The sequence below is a fragment of the Podarcis vaucheri genome (genome assembly GCF_965113315.1).
Source record: "Podarcis vaucheri genome assembly, chromosome: 3".
NCBI classification, from domain to species: Eukaryota; Metazoa; Chordata; class Lepidosauria; order Squamata; family Lacertidae; genus Podarcis; species Podarcis vaucheri.
The window spans coordinates 44,909,403-44,933,017 of NC_138761.1; the positions used below are offsets into that span (position 1 = coordinate 44,909,403).

A 23,615-nucleotide genomic window follows, 5' to 3' on the forward strand; every position below is an offset into this window, starting at 1 on the left:
TATGTATATTTCCTTTTAACTGGTTTATGGACTTTAGCCATGTTTGTACATAAATTGATCTGTACACTGTCTGAAAAACTGATCAATCGAACTATAAATTTTCTAAACAAATATATAAATCAAAGGCCCCCAGTTTTGTGTGTATGGGCACTGTACACAAACATGAACATTTTCTCTTCATAATTTTAGGCTACAACCCTATGAACGCATACTTGGGAGTAAGTTCCACTGAGACTTATTTGCAGTGCTTTTTTTCTAAAAATATGTTTAGGGATACTCTCATTTTGACTCGAGAAAATCACCATTCTATAGTTCATATCAGGAAAAATAAATACAGTAAATGGACAAAAGTACAAAATTCACAAAATGTTTAGGGGTATGCGTACCCCTACGTCCTCCCAGAAAAAAGCACTGCTTATTTGTAAGCAGTTGAACATGGTATGCACTGTAAATGTTTGTTACAATCAGTGTTTTTTGTTTTTTTGTTTTTTAAAGTATATATTGATAAAAGTGTCCTGGGTGTGATCACAAAATGGCTGCCATAGGCAGGAAAAGAAGAAGTAGCGCTGGAACTCCATACCAGCAATGACTGTCAGAGAAAGAAGCTCTGGTTACAATAAACATTGGTGTAGCTGCAACAAATATGCTTGCACATATGCTTTCTCCCATTACAAGAAAAATAAAATAGATGTTGGCTGTGGGTTAATCCTTACCTTGCCCAGTCCTGGAGTGTCTTTTACTTTGTTGACTGCCCTCAGCAAACATGGTGGAGCAGGTGGAGGGGAAGTCTGTAGAATGGTGCTGAATTTGGTAGCAAATAGGTGAGATTCAGAAACAGAAGACGCAGAAGGCCGGTGTTTCTTTTTTTTGGATGACAAGTTCAACTTCTGAGCAGCTCTGGAGAGGAAAGAAATCCAAAGAGAAATCAATATTTTACCAAATAGTTACATAAAAGGAGAGACTTTGAAGATTTCTGGGGGTTCAGACTTTTGGTAGGGCAATGTCTCACTTTGCCCGTAAGAGGAGCTTCCCCTGTTGTCTTGAATGGAAGTGGGAATAATCCAAATAGATTTATTTGTATACACCAGCAAATAGTTAAGCAAGGTCCATGTTACATACAATCCTCTTTTTCCATACAGTTCTTCTGTTTAGAACACAAGTCATGTTGTAGTCTATCAGCAAATTAACAAGGTTCACAAAGAGCTATTTGTGTTAAACAATTCAGTTTCATAAATTCACTTTTGGCTCACAAAGAACTGTTTGTCGTTCCTAAGTCTTTGGGTGCAGTGTGATTACCTGTGGAGCATTTTGGTGTAAGCAGCCAATCATAATTATGTTAATACTCATTATTAAATGCCCAAGTGAAATTAACAAACATATAAGAAGCCTAGCACTAGCTATTTTAAACTTCCAACACCTCATAAAAAATCCAGCCTACTTCCTGACATGTGGGACCCAAACACCTTGGTGCTATTTGCAAAGCTGTTGGAGAATCATACAAACTAGCAATTTGGTAAGTTAAATAAATTATACTTTGGTTTTGATACTGAGAGCTAAGGTTTGCCACACTTTCTATTTAAAAAAGAGACATTTTCTGCAGTCCAACTGTAAAAATATTAAGCTGCAATTTTTATATACATGTGCAGCATTTGATAATGAACTTATCATTGAAAAAATATTAAATATCCCCCAGAATTTCTTGTCCCCATACTCACACTTTCTATAGTGATATTATTATCTGGACATCCCAAACGAAGTCAGCTTTATATTAAACATTTTCACATAGCGCACTTCCTATTATAACACCACACTGATAATAAATGGTTGTCTTACAATATCATTAACCACTAATTACAGAATATACATCAATTGAGACTCTTGCTAAGCTATTCAAAAAGTGTTATGCTAGTCAAAATAAATTATAAAAACTCTATAGAAAATTAATCACAAAATAGTAAATGAGTACCCTATAATTTCACCCTACAAGCTGTATACATTTTACCCTATGAGCTGCAATCATTTTTGTATATTAAAGCAATCTTAACCCCCAAAGTTGATGGATGAATGGGAAGATTAGGATGGCACACAGTCCCCCCCCCATCACATTCCAGTGGAGAAAAGTTGTAACCAGCGGAAAGCCCTGAAACAAGGCCTTGTGGGCTATGGCAGTGCCCTTGGATTCTTCAAAGAGCCCAGTCCTCGGACCTCTCACCAGCCTGAATTCTGTGTGTCAGAAATAAAAGAAACCACCACCACCACCTGGTTGGCTGGCTGGCATGAAGCCCTTCTCATACAAGAAGAAGGGCTGACATGAGTTAGCATACTACAATTCTATGGTTCCATGAAAAACATACACGAAGATGCTGTTCAAATTACTTCAAGTGTAACTAAATGATGCAAAATAAGGTTAGCCGGTTGGCAAAACTCACAACACAGAAACCATACCTTCGAACATTTCTCCGATGAAAATAGGGACATCCCATTCCATAATGATAAGTTTACTATCACACATCTTACTGGGTTGCCCCAGCTACTCGGGGCAGCTTCCAACATATATAAAAACATAATAAAACATTAGACATTTTTTAAAACTTCCCTACACAGGATTGCCTTCAAACAGCTCAGGGGTCGGATAACTCCATACCCTCCAGCATTTCTCCAATGAAAATAGGGACATCCTACAATATGCTGCCAGTCAAGTGCAGGTCCTCCAAGTGTCCCTATTATCCAGGGACGTCCCGGATTTACAGATGTCATCCCAGTTTCTGATTTGATCCCAGAATGTCCTGCTTTTCCTTAGGATGTCCCTATTTTCATTTTCCAGCATATTCAACATATTCACAGAATTTGGACTACAAGAAGGATAAGAGAAAAGCTTGCATTGCGCCTGGCAGCTGCCTGCACCTATTTCCCCATCGTTGTCCAACCTGCCTTCATATAGAGACTAGGTACTTTGACAAAGGGACGCGGGTGGCGCTGTGGGTTAAACCACAGAGCCTAGGACTTGCCGATCAGAAGGTCAGCGGTTCGAATCCCCGCGACCGGGTGAGCTCCCGTTGCTCGGTCCCTGCTCCTGCCAACCTAGCAGTTCGAAAGCACGTCAAAGTGCAAGTAGATAAATAGGTACCGCTCCGGTGGGAAGGTAAACAGCGTTTCCATACACTGCTCTGGTTCGCCAGAAGCGGCTTAGTCATGCTGGCCACATGACCCGGAAGCTGTACACCGGCTCCCTCGGCTAATAAAGTGAGATTAGCGCCGCAACCCCAGTGTCGGCCACAACTGGACCTAATGGTCAGGGGTCCCTTTACCTTTACCTTTAGTTTGACAAAGGACACAACAGAAGTTTGGCACTTTGCTTATCTGACTCTGTGTGTTCCAAGTGAATCCCTAATCCTTGACTACCACCTTCCATTGTTTGTCTTTTATCTAAACATTATTTCAGTTGTCCATTTTTCAATGCACTGCTCTCTGATTTCCTATTTTGACCAAAATTTAGTTACTTAAAGGGAGGGAAAGGCAGAGTTCAATAAAATGAAACACAGGTCCCCATACGAATTTGAAGCCCTTTCTTTATATCATATTCGTTTGTCAATTACTTTCCAGGAATGACAGCAGTTCTGTTTACCCCAGTCAAATTCTAGTATTAACACATATTCACACCTACATTCAAGGACAATATACTGTACTACTATTGTAATATACTCAGTAAGCTGTTTGATCCATTCCTTCTCTCCTGTTACTTCAGTCGAACACTCTAGCCCTATGTTGCTTAGCTTCCTTAACTAGTGATTTAATCTTCCTAAAGCATTTATTGAACCAAAAGGTCCATAGCTGACATTTTTCCTTAGTGAAAAAGAAACATTGTTGGAAGATAACTGGCCTTTTCAAAACTATAGAATGATATGCTTTTTTGACAGTGCTAACCTTTGGGATGGCATTAAAACAGAAGAACCTGGATTCATATTGGCCAATAATTGGAAAATTAATGTAAAATGTATGTCCTACATTTCTCTCTCTCTCTTTCTCTCTCTCTGAAGTAAGAAGCCAAGAAAGGGAGGTAGCAAAATGACAGCTACACATTTCCCACTTTTGGCAAAGAGGTCCAGAAAGATGTCACTCTCCAATTTCAGATGTATCAAAGTAGAAGATTTCTACAAACTGGTTGATATTTATATCTCTATAGTATTTATTAAAACCTGCCATTTGCTTTGTATACAGTCGACAACCATTTTGCTCATGGGTTCCTGGCCCCTGAGCATGTCAGCGGAGCATGTAAAAACACACCCCAGCACATTAAGCCCTGCCCCACCCCAACTCCATCCCTGTTCTGGCCTTTTAATAAGGCATTTAGTGAGGGTTTTGGGTCACTTCCAGGTTCAGTGTTGTATCTTGTGCAGCTCTACACAGAAATAAGCCCTGTTGAGTTCAATGAAGTTTACTCTCTAGTAAGTAAATTTAGGGTGGCTGTCTAAGCAAACAAGGAAAGGGAAGCTTCAGGATTCTATGTATTGTATTACCCCTAGTTATGAATCATGAATGACTAGAAAATCTTCAGATGAAAATCACCTCAGTCTCTAAATTTCTTCAAGCCCTGAATTGCTTGCATTTAATGATTCCAAAACAGACTTGAGCATATCTGGATATAATTTTAGTTTCTGCATACATCATGGTGCGTCTGTGAGGATCTATAAATATGTCTCCTAAAAGCCCAGTAAACACTTGACGCTTGTTGTTCTTCTTTTTTTAATGCATGTATTCAATTTCATAGCAACAATAAAGCTATCCAAGCTGTGCCTTTCAGAGCTATTTCTATTTTACGTCTTGGGTGGTTTAACTCATTCGCCTTTTGGCCTCCAACAGTACCTGCTAACCTAAGTCGGCTGGAGGCACTGGAATTGCTCAGCAATTCATCGCCATGCTTGTTACATAATTAGTACACCAAACCAAGGCCAAATTCATAGCCCTGTTATAGAGCCTTATGACCCCCTCTCAAAAACGTTGAGGCTGCTTTGCAAAACAAGCATATACTGAAATCAGTGGGGTTGTTCCTCTAATTTGAGACACAAATGGCAGACTTGCTGTGAATCTGTTGATTTGGAGCATCATTCACATGCACCATTTTAATGGAAAATTGTAGGATTTGTTTTTAGAGTCCTAAATAAAATCAAGAAACTACTTGCATCCTTGCTTTTAAACATAAGGCAAATGAGGACCTGAAAATACCATTCAAGTTATACAAGAAATGCTTGGATGTAAAAAGTAATATATATATAATAATATAAACATATAAATGAAATGAAATATATCCAGAAGGTATCAGGATTGATAAAGCACATGTTGGCCAGTTTCCTTGTTTAAGAGTGCCCGTATTCAATGGTACACTTTCTACCTTGCATTTGACTTTCCATGCAAGTGTTTTTCATGTAGTGGGGAGTGGAATTAAGGACATTAAATGGGATAGTAACCATATTGTTGTCTTTGTCCATGGAGTTTTCTTGGCGGGGATACTGGAATGGCTTGCCAGTTCCTGCTCCAGGTGGATCACATTTGGTCAAAACTCTCCACTATGACCTGTCCATCTTGGGTGGCCCTGCACGACATAGCTCATAGCTTCTCTGAGTTATTCAAGCCCCTTCGCCATGGCAAGGCAGTGATCCACGAAGGGCTCCAATACTTTGGCCACCTCATGAGAAGAGAAGACTCCCTGGAAAAGACCCTGATGTTGGGAAAGATGGAGGGCACAGGGAGAAGGGGATGACAGAGGACAAGATGGTTGGACAGTGTTCTCAAAGCTACCAGCATGAGTTTGACCAAACTGCGGGAGGCAGTGGAAGACAGGAGTGCCTGGTGTGCTCTGGTCCATGGGGTCATGAAGAGTTGGACACGACTAAACGACTAAACAACAACAACAACCATATTGTTTCCATATTGCATCTGCATGGTAACGTACATAACCTTCATAAGCTCTTCTATAAAGTTATTGACCCTCAATTATTCATATTGCCAGTATGAACAGCTATAATTTGGAGGAACATTTGTGTGTGGCTGAAGAGGCATGAAGTATAGAGAAAACAGAGGAGGCTGTAGAGAGTTTTAGAGATGGTTGGAGAGAGGTGCCAGAGAGAGTTGCGGAGAAGGTAGGAGAGTCACCGGAGGTTGGAGGGATTTGCTGAGGTTTTACAGGGTGTTCTGGCTTTACGCAATGTTGTTTATACACACAATAGCCAGGCACTTAACCCCATGTAAGATGAGATCTACCAGTACTATACTAAATCCGTGTTCTTCCTTGGTTGAGGATGATGAGAGTTGTAGTCCGACAACATGTGGGGATCCAAGGCTGAAGAACCCTGTATTAAGCTGTACTATACTAGCCTAGGGAAATGCCCGTTCATATGACTAACTTGAAGCTTCTGGATTTGTGTAAAAAGAGAACTTACTATATATAGTTTGAGGAAACCCTTGTGTTTTTGTTGTGCCTATTCATTTGGATTCCTTTCAGGGAAGCGTAGACCACTCACTGCCAGAGGTGGACGACAGGATTCCCCCTCACTGTAGCAGTGCCTCCAAGTGCACAATGGTAACCATTCATTTTTATGGTAGAAAGTAGCCTATCAAAACTTCTTCCTACCCCTAGAATTCCTAGATTTTGAGAATAAAGCCTATTCCTATTTACATAGTTCTATCTGGGTCCCGAGGGACGCGGGTGGCGCTGTGGGCTAAAGCCTCAACGCCTAGGGCTTGCCGATCGAAAGGTCGGCGGTTCGAATCCCCGCGGCGGGGTGCGCTCCCGCTGTTCGGTCCCAGCGCCTGCCCACCTAGCAGTTCGAAAGCACCCCCGGGTGCAAGTAGATAAATAGGTACCGCTTACCAGCGGGAAGGTAAACGGCGTTCCGTGTGCGGCTCTGGCTCGCCAGAGCAGCGATGTCACGCTGGCCACGTGACCCGGAAGTGTCCCCGGACAGCGCTGGCCCCCGGCCAATAGATGTGAGATGGGCGCACAAACCCCAGAGTCTGTCAAGACTGGCCCGTTCGGGCAGGGGTACCTTTACCTTTACCTTTACCTATCTGGGTCCCACGCCTTGCAATTCAACATGATGGAAAGCAGCTTTCATATTATAGATGAGCCTCTTATGAAACATTGACAGTCTTATCCAGAAGATTTTCCACCAGCATAGATCTCACCTACTAGCTTGTATTTGAAAAATGCTTTTGAGATCAAACAGCTTGATGAAATAGGTTTTGAAAGCAAAACATCTATCAGTCATACCCTGCTTGAATCAAGCAATACTATTACTTTTCAGTAAAATAAAACCAGATAGTTATGGTTAATACAGCATGAGATGTGGCAATGCACTTATTTAAGTAACAAATCAAAAGTAATTAAATAAATTAAATTTATGTTGAAAAATACTGATTTCTTCGTAAAATACTCCCCTGTCATTCGGGGTGGGGGGTGGGGATTCAGAAAAGTGCTATATTCCATTACCTCTGAAATTAATAAACACTGTTAGCACTCTACATTAAGAGACATTTTCAACAGTTTTGGGCTGTCAAAAAAATTATGATATTTAAAATTAAAGGTGGAAATTCTGTCTATTCTTCCATGATTTCAGATTATGGACACTCTGCATCAGAACACAGAATTACTTTTAAAATGCATTCTCTAGAACAGTGTTTTTCAACCACTGTTCCGCGGCACACTAGTGTGCCGCGAGATGTTGCCTGGTGTGCCGTGGGGAAAATTGAAAAATTCAAAAGATTTTTTTAAAAAATAATGTCAAATTTTCGCCCACTAGGCGGGCGCCAGACTGCGTCCACCCTATTTTCCATCCGTCCTGGGTGGGGATCAGATCGGATGGGATCGGATGAGAGTGGACAGGCAGTCCGCTCTCATCCGATTCCCCATAGAGAGCAGCAGGGCTCTGACAACTCCCTCTCCGCACACAGTGCGGACACGGAGCTGTCATCCGCCGGCTCAGCAGGGATCAGCGGATCAATCCCCGCTGAGCAGAGTAAGGTCTGCAACGTTCGATTCCAGGCAGAATATCAGCTTTGTGTTCAGCCAAACAGGCCCAGGTTGCGCACTGAATAAAGTATTTTATAATTTTTCATATTTCTGTTTACTTACTATTTCATAATAAAGTAATTATAAAATACTTTATTTGTGTTTATTTGATTCCTATTCAAGAGAATTACTTTATATATAGTCATAATAGGCACAGAGTTAAATTTTTAAACATTTTCTAATGGTGGTGTGCCTCGTGATTTTTTTCATGAAACAAGTGTGCCTTTGCCCAAAAAAGGTTGAAAAACACTGCTCTAGAATAACAACTATGATTATGTCAGTATTTAAAACACAGAGATACGGAAAGTGTCATATTAAGTGAACTACTGACAATGGGTTGCAGTGTCCACATTTATGATTAGTCTTATTGGTCCTCAATAAAAAGCCAGAAATGAAATAATAAAAAAGAAACCCCCTCATGAAGTCCGTGTTTTCAAGTCACCCAATTTGTGACTTCATGAAGTATTTAACTTCTGGAAGACTTGCTCTCTGCCTTGCAGGCATTTTCCCACTGGTCTCACTCTGACTGACTCCAGCTACAAAAGCAGAGTCTGCTGAACAAAATATTGTGCTGGAATGTTATGATGGGGGAAGTTGTTTCTGTTGTTGCTGTTAATTTTTGGTATCTTTATTTTGGATCTCATGATTTATGTGGAAATTGCTCAATTTGGTTATGTACTTTTTGATGTTTTGCTTATTATTTTGTTATGTTTGCAGTTATGTAATTTTTTTATATGCTGCAAGCGACCTTGAGCATGCAGCATATAAAAAATTACATAACTGTAAACATAACAAAATAATAAGCAAAACATCAGAAAGTACCTTGAGCATAGGGACGCAGGTGGTGCTGTGGGTTAAACCACAGAGCCTAGGACTTGCCGATCAGAAGGTCGGCGGTTCGAATCCCCACGACTGGGTGAGCTCCTGTTACTCGGTCCCTGCTCCTGCCAATCTAGCAGTTCAAAAGCACGTCAAAGTGCAAGTAGATAAATAGGTACCGCTCTGGTTGGAAGGTAAACAGCGTTTCCATACACTGCTCTGGTTCGCCAGAAGTGCTTTAGTCATGCTGGCCACATGACCCGGAAGCTGTATGCCGGCTCCCTCGGCCAATAAAGCGAGATGAGTGCAGCAACCCCAGAGTCAGCCACGACTGGACCTAATGGTCAGGGGTCCCTTTACCTTTACCTTACCTTGAGCATGGTTTTAACTTTGAAAAGGCGGCATACAAATAAAATGATTTATTGATTGATTGCGCTTTTCCACTACCTCCCATGAGAAAGCTTGGCCACACACATGGAAGATTTTGCTTTATCCCTCTAACCTAACTCATGATCTCTGAAACAAAAAAAAAGAGAACAATCAGACCCAACGCTACATCTCTATTCTTATATTTTAATGTTCTTGTTGAAAGAAAAACTACATGGAACTGGAATGAGGCACAGTAGATGTATATCTCTGGGTTTTAGCCAATCAAATTTGTGAGAGCCACTTTATTTTGAAAGAGGCTTTCATTAATTTACACACATTAAAAATGCACTTAAGACCACCACTGCAAGCCAGACTTCTGCGTTGAATTACAATTTAAAACTCTGTCCAATTTTTTTAGCAGCTTAATATAGTTATATCTTACAGACCCCACACTATGCAGTTACTAGTATTTCTTAATAACAATGTGTTACAATTACTGTATTATATAAAACATTTAAAACAAGGGGTGGGGAACTTTTGGCTTTCCAGGTGCTGTTGGACTCCAATTCCCATCAGCCCCAGGCAGAATGGTCAACGGGCAGGGATGATATGAGCCGCAGTCCAGCAAACCCGGGTGGCCTCATGCTCTCTCTTCTGGTTTACACTGACCCTATTCAGATTGTTGTCACATTCTTTTCAAGCAGAATAAAATATTCCTGTGCCTTTCATTTGCCCTTAAAATAACTGGTGCTGAATGTCCATCACCAGGTCCCGGTTTCAGAGGCAGCGTGATTCTAAATACCAGCTAAATACCACTTCTACAGGCATCTGGCTGGTCACTGAGAGAAACAGGACGCAGGAGTAGAGAGACCTTTGGTCTAATATCAGAAGAGCTTTTCTTATATTCTTAAAAGGCGGAATATTTAATACTGAGGTCACCGAGATATGGGCTCTTGAGCCTACATAAGAATTAGTTCAAATAATGTCTGGACAATTCAAGGGACTGTTAAAGATGCAACATAAAGTCATCCATTTTTCTCGACCTAATCCTAGTCTAATTTCTCTCCCCATAGCAGGTACACCCAAAATATTAATCTTAAGGGACTAAAGCGGAAAGGGAAAGTCAGGGAGACACAAAGATTATAACTTCCCAGTAGCTCACTACTGTTTCCCCTTAAATTAATTCCTGGTCAAACGATTCCTCCTTCCCTTTCTCCAACACAAGTGAAGATTGTCCAACACAGTCACATTTTACTTCAAATAAGGACATTTTCACCAGTCACCTCATTATTTTGAAGTAAACTGTGATGTAAAATGTCCTTATTTGAATTAAAATGTGACTGTTTTGGATAACCTTCACCATTACTTACTTAAATGTATTTTGAATTTGATAGCAGTATAATCACTGTTTCCAATCAGTTCAAGGACACCATTTTGAATTAAATATAGATTTGCCTTCCCTCTGTTTGGTTCCATGATCAACTGTTTAAACAATAAGGGCAGGGGTCGCTAATGTGGTACCCACAGACCCCAAAGCACCACAGACACTTTCTTGGCACCCCTGTGCCACCTGCCACTCCCATCTTTTTAAATCTATGTTTTTGTTTGTTTGGGTGGGTTTTGGTTCTGGGTTTTTATGTTGTGGTGTTGTGTTTTTCCTGTTTTGGAGTATGTGAGCATTTCTCTGAGCATCATCAGTTTTCCTTGCTGTAAAGTGGGTGTTGTGCTAGTGCCCATGTTTTCTAAGTTTATCAAACATAGCATTGGGTCTTCAAAATCTGGAGACCACTAGTTTAGTGTATTTAGGAACATTACCTCTTTTCCTTCTTAAACGTGCCACAGACTAAATTACCGGGGGGGGGGAGATTATGAGTCTGTAATGCATTGATGTTGTTAGCTTTTAGTGCTATCATTTAAATAAACCCTTTCTCTCACTCTTCTATTTTCAATCAAGTGAAATGAAAAATGACATGAAATTAAATACGCTGTGCTCAAAAGAGTAATTCATTGCTTGAAAGCAGTAAATTGTATGGAGGTGTGAAAGATACCAACAGGCAGAATTTGCATAGCTTTTTATAATTTGCAACTCTTCCCTCATTACCTTTCGGTCTTTTAGTAAAAAGCTAATTAATTTCAATTATGGGGGATACTACCCATTGATTTGATGCCTGCTGGATAATTAAGCAAAATTTTGACATTTAGTTTTGTTTCCGAAGGAACAGCTGTTTGGTTTATAAATTGAAATAAAGCTATTTGTAATGGGAGAGAAGGTCTTACAAGTAAATGTCTAATTAAAAGAGAGGAGCACCATTATGTAGACACAAATGAAGCTCTGCCTTCATGCTAGCAATCACAGATGTAATCAGAGGCAACATCATCTGTGTGGACATCATCTTCCCAGCTTTCAAACATCTTGGGCCCCAAATATCTGGAAAACTGCCTCCTTCCCTGCAGTCCCTCCTTGGGCCCTCTTGGTAGTTCCACTGCTGTCAAAGGTTTGGGGGTGGCAACCCAGGAAAACCCCTCAGCTGTGGAATTGTTGAAGGTCACCTCTTAACCCTAGCCTTTGACACAATAAATATACATGTTTAGGACCCATCCCAGTCCTGTGATTGTAAATTGTTTTATCAGCTTTTAATTTTGTATTTTAGTATTGCTCTAATCTACCCTGGGACCATTTGCTGAAGTGTGGGTGAGAAATCAAATAAACAATAATAAATACTGCACTGAGAACAAGAAAACAAGAAATCCCAGAACTGCACACCAGTACGTATAGGCCATTGAAGGAAATATCCCAAAAGTGCATGCCTGGAGGAATGGACTCGTGAGACTCCTCATGATCTATGGCCTTAGCTTGCCCAAAAGTTTCTATGGAACTTCTGGAAATTTCTCCTGGGGTTTTGTTTTTGTTTCTCAGCTGGGACACAACAAGTCTGTGCCACCGTGCCTTCTCTCCACTAAGGCCAGTCTCAAACACTCTGGCATGTTGGTGAAATAATATTGTTTCCACACAATATTTATGCTTGCCCAACAACCAAGATTGCAAGCACTGAAGGAAACTAAAAAAGTTCCTTCCAGTAGCACCTTAAAGACCAACTAAGTTAGTTCTTGGTATGAGCTTTCGTGTGCATGCACACTTCTTCAGGTATCTGAAGAAGTGTGCATGCACACGAAAGCTCATACCAAGAACTAACTTAGTTGGTCTTTAAGGTGCTACTGGAAGGAACTTTTTTATTTTGACTATGGCAGACCAACACGGCTACCTATCTGTAACTGAAGGAAACTAGATGATCTAACAAGTCCTGCTAACCTTCCACTTCTGTACATTTATCCAGGGAAATTAATATTTGGAGGTTGTATTTTTTGCTGGATATTCTCGTATGTTCCACTTCATCTGGTGTAGAAATGATCGAGAATGTGTGGAGAAAAGGGGGACAATGAAAGCATAAGCAACCGAGCGTATCAAGAGGAGCCAAGCAAAATTAAATAACTCTTCTTATTTATCTTTTTTTAAAAAACACCCTTAGATCAAAATGAAAGCTTCATCCTATCTGCATGGTATTGATCAGTCTGAGACTTATCTTGCTGGCTGCTTTTATCAGTTCAGAGCTTCTGGAACCTGAACAGCACCACATGCGAAACTCTTTAGAGGAAACTGCAGCTTTTTTCCTTTCTCTATCCTCTCACCTTGACTCTACCATTTTACCGTTTGGCACTTTTGCTGATTTCAATCAGTGCTTTTCTGAAAGACACTTTGAAAATAGCAACGTATCTAAACTCCTGCTCGCTAAGAAAAATTGCTCCGCAGACTCTCTCAGAAACAGTGCCCTTGGCAGCTAATCATTTTACTTTTAATAGCAAATGTAATAGGCTTCCTGGAAGTTTAATAGGAAGCATTAGGGGCCATTTATAGATGGCACAAAACAGATCTGAAGAGATAGCAGCCTACCTCTTAAGTTATTGTGGTCGGTCTCCCTATTTCTCACTTGTCTGTTTATATTTTCTGTAATAGAACGCAAACACTAAGCAGATTTATTCAAATGTTACCTGTAAAATGAATAATAATAAATTATCAGGCTGGGGGCTGTAAGGAATCAAAGAATTGAAAACCAGGGCTAATGCACCAGATGAACATAATAATAATGACTGGATGTGCTCATACGTCCAGCTACCTTAGCTGATGAAGAAGGAAATTATATTGTTTTGGCATTATTTATTTGTAGGAAGTTAGAGGGGCAGGGTATAACTCTTGTTGTTGTTGTTTTGTTGTGGTTGAATAGGACGTCAGACCATTTGCTCATCAAACTCAGGGGAGTCTATACCAACTGACAGTATGTTTTCAGCCTTTCAGACAGGAGGCTCTTCCAGGCCTACATGGAGATACCAGACTGAAATGTGTTGATCCAACATTCTGCTCCTTATTCAGAACCACTAAAGATGTATAAAAGTAAATGGCATTGGAACTTTCTGATAACATAAGTTGACCACAAGATCAGCCTTTTGCTAGGTTTCATGCCTTTGCCATGACACGGAGATCTAGCTCTGATTATGCTTAATTTTATTCAATAATGAGAGGAGTCATGCCAGTAAATCTAGCCAAGATCACATGAAAACTGATACCATATGCGCTCCCTTGCACAAACAAACCTTTTACTGGATAAGTAAACCCACCAGGCACTGATCACCTGTTCCTCGGTCTTATGACCAGGGTATTGAACTATTGTGTTAACTCTGGACTGAACTTTTGTAAAGCCAGATTCTGTGTTTTATTTTCTATTTTTTCCTTAGTGAGGGTTTGAACATGGACCCCCTCAACCACGTAGACAAATAGACGTTTAAGTGTCTTGCCTAATTTAATAAAGCCATGAAGGCCAGGTTCTTGTCTCAGTAGCAATGTGTGCTACAAAGGGGATCTTTACAATAAATGGACTCGAGTGATTGTAATGAGATGTTCACTGGACACAGCATGCCCAGCTCTGTCATGGCCCCGGACCTGATATTCTAAGGAAAAGCAGAATTAGATAAGCATGTACTAAACAGTGTTTTTCCCCCAAGCCAAACTGAAATGCCAGCTGAAACTACAGTATAGGCAAACTGTATTGCATTTCACTCTGCCAATACCCAGATATTTTAAGTGTGTGAAAGGGGGGGGGTCAGCAAGAGCCCAAGCTATTTTAAGTCATGTTGTGAAGCTGGAACCCAGCCAAGTTATTTCAAAAGTGTAAGTGCAGACTCAAAGATTGCCCTATGAAACTAGTATGCCTGGCCATTTGGAGAACATTATTTTTAATTAGTCTCTAATTATACTGGGTGCAGTAATCTTTTGCATGATAAATTTAGCAGCAGTGGCAACAACATAAATACATCAGCGAGAAAGAGAGACAAGAGAATGAAAGAAAGTCCACATGGGGGGGGGGTCTGAATAAGGGAGAAGGGCAGTGGCGGCATGGTTAGTTGGATGCACCAAAATGTGATGTAGGGGAAAGTACTTATACGCTGCCAAAACAGATCCTAAAACATCATGATGTGCCCCTTAAGGATGCTGTAAATTTTACATTGTAAAACAACTTCTCACATTAATTAGTGTTCGTTTTGGTGATGTCCAATATTTTCATCAATGATCTGAATGTTGCAGTTGATGAAATAGTGAGAGGAGTGGCAAACAATCTAGAGCAGTCTTCTTCAACCTTGGATTGCCTGATGTTGTTGAACCACAACCCCATCATTTCTGTCCTTTGGCTAGACTTGCTGGGGCTGATAGGAGTTGAAGCCCAACAACATCTGGGGATCTAAGGTTGAAGAAGGCTTCTCTGGATGATAGGCTAAATATTGAAATGACATCAATACAGTCCTAGAAAACTGAGCAAAAAGAAAGAACATTAAACATGTGGAAATGTAAACTGTTATACATTGGGAAGAACTATTTGTCTAGATTCACATTTTGATTTTTTTTAGTGAAGAAGCAGACTGAAAATCACCAACCTTGTCCAATTCTGGGCACTGATTTAGCAAGGACATACCCCTCATTAGAGATGGGGGAAGATTATTTTAACGAAGAACTACCTAATTCACATTTCTCAAACCAATATGTGACTCACAACAAAGGGTTTCTTCAAAATTCACACTTATTGAATTTTGTGGTGCAGTTCTCCAGACAGACCATGTTTATAAAAATGCATGTATTCGAGGAAAGTGTACATAAATATATTGGTGAAAATAACTTTTTAAAAAATGCAGTACTGTCATCATATTGGGTTAAATAGCTCACAGAAATATGTACATTAGTCAAAACTGCATACAAAAATGTGTTTACGGGGGGGGGATCAAACTAAAATGCTGATTAATTTTAATGAGATTTTTTTCGGGGGGGGTGTCACAAATTGCCGCAGAAATGTGAGGAACTGGATTTACAATTGGAAAAATGAGAAACTGAGAGTACTAGAATTGACAGTTTGGTCCGTCCCTACCCCTCACAAAAGCTACAATGATGACAGTTTAGCATGAGGATCATATGAGGACAGGATAAAGGAACTGGGAGTGTTTAACCTGGAGAAGAGCTGTACAACCTGTGACCCACCAAGAAGAAAGTGCCACATAAATAATGGCCTACCATGGGCTTCAGAAACTTCTGCTTCCTAAATATGACTTGAAAAATATGTTTGGGATAAGGAGCTTTCCCTCACCATCACGGCCAACCCTGTGGAGGATGCCTCACACTAGAAATTGCTGCACCTCTTCCCCCTCAAGTCTGACACAGGACATTCTAGCTGGCAAAAAAAATGGGAGGGCCCCTCTTCCTTCTGTACAGGCAAAGAACATGTGTGCTGCTCTTGGTTTCAAGATTAAATTATGAGACTCTCTTCCCCTGCCAAGCCACTAAGAGTCCTACACCTTGGCCATAGCTCAGTGGTAGAGTATCTCCTTTCTATGCTTGAAACCCTGCAGTACCACTGCCAGTCAGTGTTGACAGTGGCTAGATGAACCAATGGCTTGGCTTCCTATGTTCCTAGACTATGGCCGTTGAAAACGATGGGTCCTTGATTCGGGTATTTTTTATTCACCTTGTGACTCAAAACATGAAAAGAGTCATACTTTCCCTACTTCAGATTTGCACAGAATAATCACCTCCAACCATCTAGCACTGAATACTGGTCCTGAGGGAATCCTGTAGCAGACTGCATAATGGCTGCTTCTGGGTGTATGAAGTTATTCCCAAGCGAAGAAGAGCAAATGCAAGTTGACTGCAATCAGGGCCATGCTTGAAAGAAAGGTTTAGTATAAAAGTGTACAGAGACACCCAAAACCTTCTTCCCTCTGAACAGGTTAGTGTCAATATGCGTTGTGTCAATAATCTCAGTTATATGACACAAGAACCTGGATCTAGCCAGGTCTTTTGCTAGGAAAAAGAGGAAACCCTTTTACTTTATGCTGTTGTACCACAGCCTTACAGCAAACATAAAACAAAAACCTGTCTCAGTGTTTGAAGGTGCCTGCTTATCTAGCAGAACCGAGACATTCTCTGTCTGCAAAAGTGTCATATGTCAGTTGAAGAGGAAACTATTAAAAATTAGCTACATCAGATAAACAACAATAATTTTATCATTTACAATAAATCTGAGTGTTACATCTGGCTGCTTTTGATCCATCCAAGCATATTGCAGATTCTGTACTAAAAAGATAAGGAACAGTATAGATTCAAGCTTGTCACTTGCATGCATTATTCAGCCATCCATTCAATAACAAGGACGCACAGTTTTAGCACTCCTAACATGCCAGTGTCAAGCAAAGAGCAAAGCCAAGAACATTTTAATCATATCTGTAAAAGGTATATGCTGAGAGATGTTGGCAGAGCTAAAAGGAGGAACCAAACCCTTTGATTCACTGACTGAGTAAACAAAATCATATCCACTTACATGGGTCTCCAGTCCATCATCTGCACTTTTACATTATAACCTGAATAAAAAAATGTGCAATCCTTTTCTTCAGTCCAGTTAAAATGAAGGCTTGCTCATATGTCGCTTGCAGATCCGCAGTCATGTTGCCAGGAAGTGCAACAGTATGACAAGTAAAGGAAGAAAAAAACATTAAAATCCACAGGGGGTGGAGTATTCCAAGGAGGAACCCAGGAATCCTGAGTGCTAGGGAATTCTAGTCCTCCTAGGCTGCCTCAAGTCTCCAGATACTGCCTCAGGCTTTTAACCAACTGTTACTTCTTATTTCATACAGCACCTTATCCATCACCAAATTTCCGCATCTATTGCAGATCCCGTTAACATGTTGCAACCTGATCTCTCTGCAGTTGAAGAAAAACAGCACCAGTCTCTCTCTTCTCTGTGATCGGAGAAGTGTGTGTGTGTGACTGAGAGAGAAAGAATGCATGTGCATGCCTGTGTATAAGTGTGTACAGAGGGGGGGAATTAAGACTGGCTCTGTGTGTGTGTGTGTGTGTGTGTGTGTGTGTGTGTGTACACGCGCACAAGAGAGAGGCAAAAAGGAAGAAACACCTTGCTAGATCTCCCATTACTATACAAGAGCCTAGGAGTTCTCTTGCAAAGCAATTGCTGGGGGGGGGGGCAAACCATCCAACTGCATAGTCAGATGAGGCTGCCTTATACAGAGTCAGGTTATTTGTCCATCCAGATCAGCATCGTCTGCACTGATGGGCAGCTGTGCTTTAGAGTTTCAGACAAGGTCTTCCCCAACCCCACCTGGAGACATCTGGGAATGAATCTTGAGTGCTGGATGAAAACATTTGGCCAGTGATTTTCACAGGATTTGGAAGGCATGCCCAAGGATTAGATTAATCTTTTGAAATTGGGTAAATTCTATGACTTTGGAGATGGAGCTGATCTGCAAATACAAGGTGGTCAAGGTTCCCCAATATCAGGATGGAGAAGATGCTGCTCCCAGTTGCACAGCACTTTCTCCCCAAGATTGCCCCTGGGAAGCAGGCTATGTAAACTCCAGCAGGAGCAAGGGGAAAGGCAGTGCTTGGACTGCTGCAAGTCGGGTGCTCGTCTGTGATGGGGGACCACCAAGGGAAACCTGCCCAGACTTCAGCAAAATCTGGAGCTGGCCGGATTAGAGAGAGGCATAAACATTCCTGATCTTCCTGGCTTTGGGGGACTGAGCCTCTTTGTTTTGGTTGCCACTGGTGTTTTCATTTATTATTTTAATGCCTTGTTTGTTTATTTGTTTTAAATTGACATCTATTTTGTCAAGAAAACCATCCTGGAAACCGCTGCTGAAAGGTGGTCCGAAAATCTGACAAGTAAATAAATAAGCATGCTGTTGGAAGCCAGAAGTGTAGAATCTAAGGGGCCTAGCAGTGCTAATAGGTAGACTTGATACTGGATAAAAGAGTCTGGGGTTTTCACTAACCCTCCAGAGTAGTTTTCTTTGTAGGTCACAAGGTGGGAAAGGGGGAAGTTGTGCTGAGCAAGTAGAAGCTAAGGAGTTCTGGGTCTGTCAGTGCTTGGATGGGAGGTCACCTGGTAACCATCTGTATTGCACCCTGAGTTGCATGATGGAAGAAAGATGGGACGTCAATGAACTAAACAAAGCATTAACTATATGGTAGCTAAACATAAAGGGACGTGGGTGGCGCTGTGGTCTAAACCACAGAGCCTAGGGCTTGCCGATCAAAAGGTCAGCGGTTCGAATCCCCGCGACAGGATGAGCTCCCATTGCTCAGTCCCTGCTCCTGCCCACCTAGCAGTTTGAAAGCACATCAAAGTGCAAGTAGATAAATAGGTACCACTCTGGTGGGAAGGTAGACGGCATTTCCGTGTGCTGCTCTGGTTCGCCAGAAGCAGCTTAGTCATGCTGGCCACATGACCCAGAAAAACTGTCTGCGGACAAACACCGGCTCCCTCGGCCAGTAAAGTGAGATGAGTGCCGCAACCCCAGAGTCATTTGCGACTGGACTTAACTGTCAGGAGTCCTTTACTTTTAGATAAACATAACTGAAAGGTATGAAGAGAGAAACAAATGAGAGTGCCTGGCATCTCTTGGTCACCAACACACTGTTGAATGGGAGCATGGTAAGATGGGGAAAAGGAAGATGTGGCAGCAGTGGGCAGACCTGCTTGACAATGTAAACTCATTTGAGATGCAATTAGTAGGCTTCATAAGACCTTCCTACGTGGCTGCTCTCCCACTCGCCACCCGCCACCACCATCCTCACATCCCAGTTGCACTTTAACCATTTATGACACAGCAACTCAGGATAATTTGGGGGGAAATAGAGCTCATTTGCAGTGCTTGAGTTATAGCAGAAAGGTAGTGGTTCCTCCCCCCCCCCCCCGAACTCTGGGAGAAAAACAAGACAAGATACCCCTGTAAGACAGGATGGTTTCCGCAAGTGCAGTATGTGAATCAGTCTGTGGTTAACACTCTATTCCTTGGCCACACCCTGAGCTGCTTCTAAAGGAATCTACCAGATGAAATAGTGAAAATGTGCACATTCTTTACAGGGTGATTGTCTGTGGTCAGAGGGGATGACACTTAGGCAGACTTTTAAAATAGAACATTACAGGGTATAGCTTTACAGTTTTAACAGAGCTGGATACTCATTCAGCTGTTGCTCAAGAAATATGAGATATTACTGTACAATAGAAGCTTAGTGTGCTTTTTTGTTGTTCTGCTGTCAATCTAACATGTTTTTCCGAAAAGGAAATTGAAAAAGCAACACTCACAAAAGAATTGGAACATGTAATCACTCTCTGTGTGCGCATTATTTATTTCGAGTATTTTTTTTTAATTTAACAAATAGTCTGCCTGAGAAAATGTAAAATAAAGAAGAGAAAACTGCAACTCGTTTGTTCCTCATCCTTCTTGGGGTCCACACTATCCCTTCACCAAGGAGATCAGCCGGGGCAGAGACTAGAGACGCTCCACCTAGTACACAATTATTTTTGGACTAGACAGAGTCTCACCCTAACAGAGAGGCATGTTGCCTTTCACGTACCAATTTTAAAAGGACTTCCAAAAATATTTAGTCGCAATGTAGCTAACTCTTCAAGGAAGGCCTCACGACAGTATCAGCTACAAGAATATTTAGTTCAGAGGAGTCTGCTGCCTCTCAAATAATAGCAAGTTGCAAGGCTCGAGACAATGATGCAATGCCTAAGGATAAACTCAGTACTTCACCAGGCCCAAATTTAACTGCCAGTTCAACAGATCTTTTCTGTATTGTAAGAAATACTCAAGGGGCAGACTGCATCAAAAATTAGTCTAGGAGGACAAGTCAACAAGTGTGCAAACAAATTGATTTTATATTGCAAAGGCCATTAAGTCTATAAATATACAATTCTATGATTCTATGTTGAGATTTCTGTATAGCAGGGGGTTGAACTCAATGACCCTCGGAGGGCCCTTCCAACCCTACAATTCTGTGATTCAATGTTATAATATTTAAATAAATTATGTACACTTTTTGAGTGTCTTCTCAAAAATGCTTCAGATCTTTGGAATTAAACTATTGCATCTCCAATTGCTAGTACTTAAGTTTTGCATTGATGGAAACATTATTTATTTCAATAATATGCAGATTAGGAGGAAGGGATGATAGAAGGGAAACTGTTCTCCGGATGTCCCCAAAGAAGAAGCTATGGGAAAGTTGGATGGGAAGAAAAATGTCAGGGTCTGCTGAATAGTGGTCCGTAGAAGAAAAGACCTGCTTTGCTGACTTCCACATAAAGCAACTAAATTAATTGGGAGCGGGGGGGGGGGAACATGATACAACACAACATGCATAGTCAGAGTCCTGGCTTATCATGGCTCAAGACAGAGGCAGCAAAGGAAAGCTGTATGAGGGAGAACTCCGGTAGGAACACAGAATCATGTCAAAACTTAATTCACTATTGAACACAAAGATGCACACTGGGACTGTCATGACTTTCTTGCACCAGATGATTTATATGCTGAGGCTGCTGATATGTATTACATTCATCCCCATGACAGTCCACTGTCACAGAACATTTTCAGTTCAAACTCCACTGTAAATGGAACACTGCTTGTGGAAAAAGCTGCTTTAGTTAGACATCCTTTATTGTAATCATTTTTTTTATTATTTTTTGCACTCTGGAAATCTTTCATGAAAAAATAAGAGTTGACATCTAAAAAGTGGTGAGATACATTGATTCCTCTTAATAAGCCTTTCACTAAATATTTTCTGAATCAGAATCCAAGGAGAATGACAGAACATAGTCAATGAATGTGTACTGTTAATCATCAGTGCTTCTCCAGCGGTACTGGCTAAATTGTAATCTAAACTGCTTCATGAAGTTATCACAGAATACTATGGGACAGGAACAGAGGAGGTCCTCTACTAATTTTGACCAGCCACCTTTTTGGTTAGTTAGCCCCCTGCAGTCCCTGATGCTAAGTCCCATGCTGTTCTGAAGGGTCCCTTTAAAAAGTTGAACTAGAATTTCAACATCACTGCTCACAAAATATATTTTCTGCACTGCTGCTACTGCTTTTATGGCTTTTCCAAAGCAAGCCTTTTTCTGTAAGCAAAGCCAGCCACCTTCCTCCTATGGCCAATAAAAATGCACTCTGCAACCTTCACTTGAGCACTGTGTCAAGTGAGAAAGCCTTCACATTGCATTAAAATACTTATATTTTTCCCCTCTTGGTTTTATAAAGCAGAGATTTTTAGAATCAGACTGAGCAGGGTATTGTGATATTAGAGGAAGCAAAGCAGAGCTCTAGCTGCAACAAACACTTTACATCTCATTTTATTTTTACATCTGGTCCTTCTTTTTCCCCTCCCAATGCCTGCCCCGCATTTACTTACTTACTTACTTACTTACTTACTTACTTACTTACTTTATTTATTTATTTATTTATTTATTTATTTATTTATTTATTTATTTAGTTGAATTTGTATACCATCCTTTATCCAAACACCACAGGGCAGTGCACAACATAAAAATACAAAATGAGAACACAAAATACATAATAAAAACAACAAGAAGAAAAACAAACCAATAACCCCCAAACCAATAACCCTCCTCCCACAAACACATTCAAAGGGACATGGAGTTGTTGATCAGCTGTTTAATCAGACCTGATTAAAGAGAAAAGTTTTGCTTGGCACCTAAAGATATGTAATGAAGGCAGCAGGCAAGCCTTCCTGGGGAGAGCATTCCAGAAATAGGGAGCCACCACAGAAAATACCTTTTCTTGTGTTGCCACCTTCCATACCTCTCATGGAGCAGGAAATGAAGCAGCACCTCAGATGATTATCACAAGGTCTGAGGTGCTTCATATGCAGAGAGGTGGTCCTTAAAGTATAGTGGTCATGGGGCATTTAAGGCTTTATAGGTCAAAACCAGCACTTTGAATTGGGCCTGGAAACTAACTGGCAGCCAGAGCAGTCAGGCCAAGACTGGTGTTATATGCTCAAACATGTAATATGCCCTGGTGAGCAACCTGGTTGCCAAATTGTGCAGTAACTGAATCTTCTGAACTATGTTCAGAGACAGCCCTACATATAATGCATTGCAGAAATCTAACCTAGAGGTTACCAGAGCATAGACAACAGTAGTTAGGCTGTCCCTACCCAGACAGGGGCACAGCTGGGCCACCAGCCAAAGCTGATGGAAGGTCAAAGGTTCTGGATCAGTTGCTTTCCCTTGAGGCTCACGTGGCCAAAGCTGTGCCACTGAGGCCAAATGAGCCTCAAGTGACAGCAACTGATCCAGAAGCACTCTCCAGTTGTGCACCTGCATTTCAGAGGAAGTGTAACCTCTCAGCCATCTGGTCTAGGGAACCGCCCACTAACAGGGCCTCAGTCTTTTCTGGATTGAGCTTGAGTTTGTGGGCTCTCATCCAGTCTGAGGCAAGAAAACAGTCCAGCACATCCATTGCCGCACCTGCAGATATAAAACAGAGGTAGAGCTGTGTGTCAACAGCATATTGCTGACCATGTACTCCAAAATCCCACTCAGCAGTTTTGTGTATCTGTTAGAAAGCACAGGGGATAAACTGAACCCTGAGGAACCCCACATTGAAGGCTCCATGGGTCAAAGAACAATCCCCAAGAATCACCCTCTGGAAATGACCATCTAAGTTGGACCGGAACCATCACAAAGCGGTGTCACCCACCCCTAACTTGGACAACAGAGTTGTTACACATGATCATATTTAGTCACCCTTTTACTGTTTCTATAGAGAACAAGTAAAAGCTAACAAAGAAAATTTAGTATGCCCTCATATAAAACTTACCTTTTACTTCCCGCTTTCTGTAGTCTATCACTTGACATTTCAAAGAATGCCAAGGCAGATTTGAAAGGAAAGAGAAGAACATTCCACTTTTCTTTTAAGCTATAATCTAATGTCAATTGTTTTAGTA

The 23,615-nt window shown here is 41.1% G+C and overlaps 1 protein-coding gene across 6 annotated transcripts in view; it reads right to left on the reverse strand.

The window, feature by feature from the left end:
* The window catches only part of KIF26B (kinesin family member 26B), a 271,678-nt gene that overhangs the window by 95,821 nt on the left and 152,242 nt on the right, over positions 1 to 23,615 (reverse strand). For 5 of the 6 annotated variants that reach the window (XM_082214955.1, XM_082214954.1, XM_082214957.1 and 2 more), the window contains one exon: positions 714 to 897. In XM_082214955.1, the coding sequence (XP_082071081.1) occupies positions 714 to 897 (184 nt within the window). Of the gene's footprint in view, positions 1 to 713; positions 898 to 17,166; positions 17,546 to 23,615 lie in introns of those variants that run through there. The other variant, XM_082214959.1, reaches the window with a different exon arrangement.